Raw genomic sequence first — 10,000 nt, 5'->3', positions numbered from 1 at the left:
TGCATCCTGAGCCTCATCAGAGCCCTGTGTGAATCAGAGGAAGAGGATGAGAAAGAGGAGCAGTAGGAAGAACTGATACCCAAACTGGGATTGTGTGTTCCTGCACAGAGGATTCAGACCTTCACACACACACACACACACACACACACACACACACACACACACACACACACACACACACACACACACACACACACACACACACACACACACACACACACACACACACACACACACACACACACACACACTTCTTCAAACAAAGGTGCGTGCATGTGGGTGGGAGCAACTAAACATAGTAAAAACGAAAAGCTACATGCATCAGCTCATCTGAAAAGATGAAAACAGAAGAACGAGGCACATAGCGAGAAGGAGGTGTGGAGGGGAAAGGGGGAGTGAAGAGTTAAACGTGGGAGGAGAAGGAAGCGGTCTGTCCTCACCTGCAGCAGGTCCGGCCAGAGATCCAACGTTGCTCTCATCGGGCACTGTAGCGCAGAGGGGGACATCCATCAATCACGTAATCAATCATGTGATCAATCACTCAATAAGCTAATCAGTCAGCCTGCCAGGGCCACTGAGTGCAATTCTTTACTGCTAGGGAACACAGCAGGAGCTCGCTTTTTTTTATTATCACGTCGTCTTTATTCAAAGGATCGGGGTATCACAGCTCTGGCAGCAAAACAAGAAAAATCAAGACATTTCCGCTGAAATATGAAAGACAATCACTACATTCTACTCAACACGTGTAATCAGTATGTGCCTGAGCCTTTGTGTGTCAGATTACGATGACTTTGAGCGATGAGATTTATGCCATTTGGAGAGAGAGAGAGAGAGACAGAGAGACAGAAAAAAAGAAAGGGGGGAGTTCCTATCCAACACTGGTCCCCAGAACCACTTTCTTTCCTAATATGGAGCATGTTTTCTCTCGCTCCCGCAAAGTAGCCGCACTTGGTTTTAATTAGGCGGGTCTTTACTGGGCCAGTCAGGCTTCTGTGCGGCTGAGAACATCTGCGGTAAGCCTTCACTCATTCACTCTCTCTCTCTCTCACACACACACACACACACACACACACACACACATACACACACACACACACGGTCCAATTTCATACTGTTTCAGCTGCAGCATCATAATGTGCCGTATAGAAGCTGCAAATATACACGCAAGTGCTCGCTCGCTCTCACACATACTGTACACACTCTCTCACACACACATACACACTCTCTCTCACACACATACTGTACTGTACACACTCACTCTCTCACTCGCACACTCACTCGCATGCACACACACACGGTCAACCTATGAGTACAAAAACACTGCCCACTGCCTGCACACCAACTCAAGGCCTGCACACCAGCCAAGGCCCACACAAGTCAAGGTTAAAGCTACTTTCAAATAAAGCAAACAGGAATAATCCTGTTTCAAAATGGGGCTACTTACGAACAGGAACACACTCACACACACACACACACACACACACACACACACACACACACACACACACACACACACACACACACACACACACTCTTCCCCACCCAAAAAAGCCAATTCATATATATCTGCCCACCACACACTGATGGCTAGTGTTTAAAACCGTTCAGAGAGCCTCTAAAGCTAGAGAGGCATGCATATGAGGGGGTGTGCTAGTGTGTGCTAGTGTTTGTGTGTGTGTGTGTGTGTGTGTGTGTGTGTGTGTGTGTGTGTGATCATGTTAGATTTCTGGGGAAGTTACAGCAGTGCTCAAAAAAGAATACCCAGACTATTGGATTCGGGATGAGGATAAATCTATTCTTTACGTGTGTGTATCTGTTTGTGTGTTTGTGCGCGTGTGTGTGTGTGTGTGTGTGTGTGTTTGTGCGTGTGTGTATGTGTTTGTGCGTGTGTGTGTGTGTGTGTGTGTGTTTGTGTGTGTGTGTGTGTGTGTGTGTGTCTCTGTCTAAGTGTGAGTGTGTGTGTGTGTGTGTGTTTGTGTGTGTGTGTTTGTGTTTGTGCGCGTGTGTGTGTCTCTGTCTAAGTGTGAGTGTGTGTGTGTGTGTGTGTCAGTAATCCACACAAACAGGATTGAGTAGAGGGAGAAGCAGCCGCCACAGGCTCTGCACCGTGGGATGCAATAATAGGTTTTCATTACAGAGCAATTTCTCTTAAATAATCCCTTTCATTTTTCATGAGCCCCCATTCCCCCAGCAGAGCAGGATGATGAGAGCCAGAGAGACAGAGAAGAAGGAGGAAAAACAGGCGAAGAAAAGAGGTGGAGAGAAACGGGGAAACAGAAAGAAAAAGGGAAAGAGGGAGAGAGAGAAAGAAAGAGGGAGAGAGAGAAAAAGAGAGAGAGGAGAACAAGTCGGGTTGAGGGATTTGTAAGAAGGGTGACAAGAAGCGAGTAGGTCTCGAGCAGAAAGGGTGGTGAGGGTCCTGCCCTCCTCCGAGACTCCTTCAGCGCGGACTACTCAGGCCATGAGCTCTGCTCCAGCGTCCCAACAGCAGTGGGCCTGTGTGTGTGCCAAGTCACGGCTGAGCGTGGATTAGCGCCATTCCTTTTCATTACCAACACTGCCCATTCGCTCCTATATCACAGCACTAGGCAAAAGAGCGCTTTTAAGCTACGTAGCCAGAGCGTTCGTACACAAGACTGGCAAGTGGGTGTGGGAGGGACGCTCGGAGGTTGATGGGGTACAACACAACAGCGGGCACACCACTGGCATGCGCCCTCGTACGGCAGCTGGCGTGCCACGTCACCTCAGGGCACCGCACATGTGCCAACCGCGGGCTGCTGGCAGGGCACATTCCACCGCACCCAGGCCCTGTGCGATGGCACGAGTGTGGGCAAAAGGCTGAGCTGGGAGCTAGCGTGTTAGCATGCCGGGGCTAGGCTCCCCTGTGGCAGGGCACGCACAGCTGCTAATCATTTACCAGCTTTTGCTTACTGAAAGTGAAGTCATTAACTGGGGACGGCAGCCAAGGGGCCGTGTAGCCCGCAGCGCTGGTGCCTGGTGTGACCCCCCCCCCCCCAACCCCCCTCGTGTGACTGCTGTGTGTGAATGAGTGTGAGTGTGTGTGTGTGTGTGTGTGTGTGTGTGTGTGTGTGTGTGTGTGAGAGAGAGAGTGTGTGTGAGTGTGATAGTAATGGGTAGGGGGGGATTGGGCAAATGTTTGTGTGAGGAAAAAAAGAAAAAACAGAGAGACAACAGTTTGAAAATGAGCAAAAGAATGTGTGTTTCAGACAGAGAGAGAAAGAGAGAAAGAGAGAGAGAGAGCAAGCAGCCTGAGAATAAGTAAATGACATGGAGAAAGAGATAGATAGATAGAGAGATAGAGAGAGAGAGAGAACAGCCTGAGAAAAAGTAAATAACACGGAGAAAGAAACACGAGAGAGAGAGAGAGACAGAATGAATGAAAGACAGAGAGAAAGAGAGAGCATGAACGAGAGAAAGAGCGAGCGCCTCTCTTCTCGCTGGCTGCATGTTTCACGGGGACAAAGGGGCTCGTTAGCTCACCCACGGTACGCTACGGTAGCATCTGCAGCAGCAGCCCTGGCCCTGGCTGAGCCGGGCCCTGGTGAGCCACAGGGAGAGGCCGTAATGATCACGTCTGCCGGCGTCTCCGGCTCTTGAATCATCTTTAGAGAAGACATCCATCACACATGGCCCTCTGTGAACCCCTCCGACTCCCGTGAACACGTCGAGGGAAAGGTTTCCGTCGAAAATATCCGCGTTTTTCTGAAAATCTGTTTCGGCTCTCTCTTGAAGAAGCCGTGGGGCTTTTTTTTTTGAAAAACCAAACCCAATTCGTCCCCCTCCCTACATTCCGGCAGAGATCAGATTTTTTTTTTTGAACTACAGTGTCAAAGCAACGGCAGAAAGACACTATTATCTGTGGTGGCTTCTCCAATAAAAGCTGATATCTCTGTAAGAGGATTTATGAAGCACTTTGAAAAGGGAAGGAAAAGAATCCCGCTGACATATAGCATTACGATCCACACACACCTTTAAAGCTTTGCCCAATCTCCCCGAACACCCCCCCCCCCAACACCGCCGGCTCATTTTCCACAAGGTCAGGAGTGTAGTGAGCTGTCTAACCTGGTCCTAAGTAGCACCGCTGCCCACCACTACCTATTCCATTACCTTAACCAGCAGAGCATTTCATTCCCACCCCGCGCGCCGCGGTGGATAACATCTCCGGGAGAAGTGGGACAATGGTCACATCGAGATGCGGGGCCGAGGGGGAGGGGGGTGGGATTTGGGGGGGGGGGGGGGGGTGGGGGGGGGGGCGAGATAAGGGGCCTTAATAAAGATGCAATCTCCCGTCGGGCCCCGAGGACGGTAATGACAGGAGAGACCCCCGAGATGAGTCGGGTGGGGGGCGACGGGGCAGAGAGCATTATGGGATGGCGGAGGAGAGGGGGGGGGGGTGTGGAGGAATGAGACTCAAGAGGTCATGAAGTGGAGCGTGACCAAGACGACGGGGAGAGGACACGCCTCAGCTCTAACCCGTTTCCTAAACACGCTGGGCTGGGCTGGGCTGGGCTGGAGAGGGGAGGGCTGGGTGGAGAGAGGTGGAGGGGAAGGAGTGGGGGCAGAGGGTGGAGGGTGGTGGTGGTGGTGGTGGGGGTGATCGTGGAGGAGACAAGAATAAGTGTGAAATCAGAGAAGAAAATAGAAAAGTTACAGAGGGGATCGAATTGGGAACATACGGACAAAAAAAAAACAACAGATGAGCAACTGGGCCAATAAACAGCAGCAAGCGGAGGAGAGGAGAGGTGGAAGAGAGGAGAGGGGAAAGAGAGGAGAGGGGAAGAGGGGATGAGGAAGAGATGAATTGAGGAAGACACAGAGAGGAGAAAAACAAAGCAATGAGAGAGCAATAATAGAGGAGAGAAAGGGATGGAAGGTGGGAATATCAAGAGACAGGGAGAGAAGAAAAACAGAGAGAAATAAGGCAAGGAGACACACACACACACAGACACACTCATACAGACTCTCACTCACACTCACACACACAGACTCACACTCACACACACACACACACACATACACACACACAGTCACTTACACACTCACACACATAGAGACTCATACATACACACACAGACACAGACTCTCTCACACACACTCACACAGACTTTCAGTCACACACAGTCACTTACACACTCACACAGAGACTCACACACACACACACACACACACAGACTCACACACACACAGGCGGATGGAGAGGAGGCTGGGGAGAGGTGCGGATGGCTGGCGCTGGCGGTGGAGGAAATAAAAACAGGACGCGGTGGCTTCTCCCGCCGTAATGAAAACCAATCAGTTCCCGGTGGCCGGCCGGGTGCATCGGCGGAGCGTGAGCCCGCTCGCGAGTGAGAGGCGAGCGGGCCAATCCGCGCCCCCCTAACGAGCCGTAATTGGAAACGGACAGCGCCGCTCCGCTCCGCCGGAATGGAACATCCCTCTCTTCTGGGGGGTGGACGGGGGGGGGGGGGGAGGAGGAGAGAGAGGGATGGCAGAGAGAAGAGGAGGAGAGGAGGAGGAGGAGGGAGGGAGGGAGGGACGAGCTAACGGGGTCAGCCGCGGCTAACGTGGGGAAATGTGCCACACCGGGCAGGCTTATTACCGGCCAAGGTGGACGGTCTCCGCGGCAATCGGAAGGGGGGGGTAGGAGTCGCGCCCGAGCATTGGGTTCTGGCTCGGTGGCTCGGCTGCTATCGCCGCCCACCAGAGACAACACACGTGCACATACACACACTTTTTCTCTCTCTCTCATTCACACAAATACGCACACACACACAGGCCCTTATATTTTTTTTTACACAAGTACATGACATACATACAGATGACACCTTTACAAACACACACACACCTACTAGGACACACACATTCATAAACACAAGTGAATATGTGCTTCTCACACCCTAGCACACACATTCAGATAACTTCATGAAATCCCACATCTCTCTCTCTCTCTCTCTCTATTTCTCATCTATACACTCCTGATGCCTAACTGATTATCATGCATCTCTGCAACCTGCCACTACCAGTCCCCCTCGCTCCCTCTGTTTCTCTCTCTCCCTGCCTCCCTGGCTCTCTGGCTCTCTGTCTCTCTGTCTCTCTGTCTCTCTGTCTCTCTGTCTCTCTGTCTCTCTGTCTCTCTGTCTCTCTGTCTCTCTGTCTCTCTGTCTCTCTGTCTCTCTGTCTCTCTGTCTCTCTGTCTCTCTCTCTCTCTGTCTCTCTGTCTCTCTGTGTCTCTGTGTCTCTGTGTCTCTGTGTCTCCATCTCTGCCAGGCTGTTCAGAACAATGGCTCACAGTAGAGCACGAGGTCTGTGTGTGTCTCTACATTGTGTGGATTCAAACTGCTTTGGGCCGGTGTTTGCGATTTTAGGTGTGTGACATCTTGGCTGCGTTAAGTGTGGAGGTCTGTTGATGGCTTATGCCTCTGTCAGTCTCTCTCTCTTTGTGTGTGTGTGTGTGTGTGTGTGTGTGTGTGTGTGTGTGTGTGTGTGTGTGTGTGTTTACCCAGGTCCATGCTCTTGGAGTTCCTGTTGTAGTTGGGTAGGCTCTGTGGTTGTTGCTCAGGCAGCCGATAAGATGAGTAGGGTGAGTGTTCTCTGGGCCCCCTGAAGTAAAGAACTCCACTTAAGACACTTCTGCACATTTAATCACTATCAACAGCAACTACATGTACACAAAACTATACTGGGCCAACATCTCAACAGCCAATCACCCCTCGTTTAGTGCTTCTGAAGAACCATATTGATCGGCAGGAGTTGTTTACAGCTTGGTCCGAGCCACAATTTTTAGTAGTTAGTGTGTGAGTGTGTGTGTGCGTTTGGAAGTGTGTGTGTGCATGTGGAAGTGTGTGTGTGTGTGTGTCTATATGTATGTGTGTGTGAGTGTCCTTGTGGTGTAGAAATATATACACGTCTATAAAAAAAATCGACAGGTGCTGGATACTAGCAAACACGTAGGAAAAAGACAAATATATCTGCACACTGCCTTGTATGCCAGGTTACAATGTTTTGACCACTGAGGTCTTGGTCAGGTACATTTCTATGTTCTGTGTGTGTCCATACCTCTCTGCATCATATGTGGCCTGAGGCATGTTGGATTCCACCATCAGGTGTGACGGAGGAGGGGGGAAACCCCCATCATCATAGTCTTCCTCCGGAGGCTCATAACTGCCATTGGAGGATCGAAGAGATGCTGTGAAAGAGAGGGAGAGGGGGATAGAGAGAGAGAGAGAGAGAGAGAGAGATGCAAAATGAGTGAGAGACAAACCTGGAGAAGATAAACAGACAGAGTAAGACCTGGAGAGTAGCGAATGGGTAAGATGGAGAGAGAGAAAGAGAGAGAGGGAGAGAGGGAGGTGTAGAGAGAGAGAGAGAGAGAGAGAGGAGACAGACTGAGGGAGAGAAACAAAGCTACTGTATATCAAGAGAGAGATAGCGTGATGGAGAGAGCAGGTAACGGAGGGGTGCTGAGCTGATGCCCATCACAGGCACTCTTATCAGTCCTATATGTTGAGTGCAGCCATCTCAATGATCAATACTGGAGTCTAGCGAGCACAATCTCACTCAAACAACCTGCAGACTTCCCAGAGGCCTTCTCCAGGACTTCCCATTCCCGACATCAGGGACGGGATCACACTCCAATGCACGGGAATCAAACAGCATTCCTTTTCCGTACATCAAAATCAAACGGCATTCCAGAGAAATTCTAAAAGCCTCTTCTGCGCGGCGTTTTTAAATATTTCATGTCATTCGTTAATATTAATGTTGTCATGAGAAGGAAAACAGATTGCTTTTCACAAGCTCGCTGTGAGTTGAGTGGATATCAAAATGCATTTGTTTGGAGGGTGTTCTGCCATGATCGAATAGCTGGAATAATGCTGGCTCCCATCATGGCAAGGGGACAGAAACCACACATGACAACTTCCAAGCAATTGACCATGAAACACACAATACACACACACACACACACCTAAACATACTGTAAACACACACCTACACACACACACACACACACACACACTCACAGCTCCCTCTTTTCATAGAGTGCAGTATGAACCGGGATGTGTCTCCTGGTTCATCATGGCAACATGAGCAATCAATATTTCTTCCCGGCACACAACTTTCTCTCTCTCTCTCTCTCTCACTCTCAAACACACACACACACACACACACATACACATACATGTACACATACACACACGCACACACACACACACACAGAGAGGCAGCCAGGCAAGCAGGCGTAACGGCTGGCTGAGCATGGTTAAGTGTTCATGGTCAAGTGTCTCCACTTCTCCCTGATAATGAACGACCTTCTGAACACAGACGCGTCTCCTAAGAGACTCCCAGCTGTGTGAGTGTGTGTGAGAGAGAGTGTGTGTGTGAGTGTGTGTGAGAGAGTGTGTGTGTGAGAGTGTGTGTGTGAGAGTGTGTGTGTGAGTGTGTGTGTGTGTGTGTGCCTGTGTGTGAGGCAATTCCAAGGACCAGACCACACAGATATATGGGCAGAGCACTGGACAGGTGCGTGGTGGGTGTGTGTGTGTGTGTGTGTGTGTGTGTGTCTTCAACCAGTGGTCCCCCATGCATACATGTTTCAGAATTCCCCACAGTGGTACATGAACAGAAAGGTTTTATCCATGTAAACTTGAGGAGATTGAGAGATGATCTTAGAGAGATCACTGCATCTGTTTACAAGTGGTGTGTGTGTGTGTGTGTGTGTGTGTGGGTCTACAGCACACTTCCCCATTTATCTCTACATGCACTCAGCATCCTGGCTAAAAGAAGTCAAAGCCACAGCCCCTTCAGCCTGCCCGCCTCAGTCTGCCAAAGGTCCTAGTGCACCACGTGGCATTTGGGGTGGCATCTGCCCCCCCTGCCCCTCCAGGGATCAGGATTTCTCCCTCTCACACACACGCACGCACGCACGCACACACACACACGCGCACACGCACACACACACACGCGCACACCAACACACCAAGACACCAAGACACCAGCCACTCTGGCGCTCCCAAAACGTCTCGCGGAGCCTCCAAAAGCCGGCAATCAGGAGCGGCATTAAACGTTTATGAGGAGCGCTTGATGCAGCCCTCTGCAAACCTGCGCCGCTGGTTTAGAGCTCTGCTTGCGTAAGCACGGGGGCGAACGCAAACCGGCTCGTCGAAGCGGCGAGATGTACAAATATGACAAACGCGCCGAGAAACGTTTTTTGCGGGGGCTCTTTTCGGAGAGAGCGAGAAAAAGAGAGAGAAAAAATTGTGCCAGCGCGCACTCCTCTTGCAGGATCGAGAACCTATTTATTTCCTCGTCAGGGGCATTAAGGACTGATATGAACCTCAACACCCCTGAAAACACTCACCCACACACACACACATACGCACACACACACATATACGCACACACACACACATACGCACACACACACACACATACGCACACACACACACACATACGCACACACACACACACATACGCACACACACACACACACACACGCACACACACACACACACATACGCACACACACACACATACGCACACACACACACATACGCACACACACACACGCACACACCTTACTTATGTGCGAAAAAAGAGAGTCAGTTCCACCTAGTCAGCAGCGCTGTAACGTCTCTTTGAGGCTTTTCCTGGGGCTAGTTTTAAAATAGGATCGGGTTGGGGTTGTGGAGGGGGAAGCTCAGGCGGCTGGGTGGGTGGGGGCGCGGGTGGAGATGCGGTTGGAGGAAGGGCGTGCTACGCCGCCTCTGCACCACACACACACACTAACTGCACATTAGAAGCCACGCGAGCCGAGTACAGTGCAGTAGCAGTAGTCGTAGCAGTAGCGTCGCGCTAATGAAAAGGGGATGCTTGTCGGTAAACAATGCTTTAGGAGAACACAGGCGGAGGAATAGAAAAAAAGCTTTTTGTTTCCCCAGACCATACTGTGAGTCTCCAGAGAGAGAGAAAGAGAGACAGAGAGAGAGAG

At 50.7% G+C, this 10,000-nt stretch overlaps 1 protein-coding gene across 1 annotated transcript in view; it reads right to left on the bottom strand.

Annotated features, from left to right (window-relative positions):
• pard3ba (par-3 family cell polarity regulator beta a) overlaps nucleotides 1-10,000 on the bottom strand; it is a 165,748-nt gene that overhangs the window by 58,483 nt on the left and 97,265 nt on the right. Inside the window, exons 14-16 of the mRNA XM_062527538.1 lie at nucleotides 7,075-7,204; nucleotides 6,518-6,618; nucleotides 441-485 (exon numbers count right to left, since the gene is read on the bottom strand). Of these exons, the coding sequence (XP_062383522.1) occupies nucleotides 441-485; nucleotides 6,518-6,618; nucleotides 7,075-7,204 (276 nt within the window). The remainder of the gene's footprint in view (nucleotides 1-440; nucleotides 486-6,517; nucleotides 6,619-7,074; nucleotides 7,205-10,000) is intronic.

This window comes from Sardina pilchardus, chromosome 23 (assembly GCF_963854185.1).
Source record: "Sardina pilchardus chromosome 23, fSarPil1.1, whole genome shotgun sequence".
Lineage (NCBI taxonomy): Eukaryota > Metazoa > Chordata > Actinopteri > Clupeiformes > Clupeidae > Sardina > Sardina pilchardus.
This window is presented reverse-complemented; position numbering and strand designations above follow the sequence as displayed.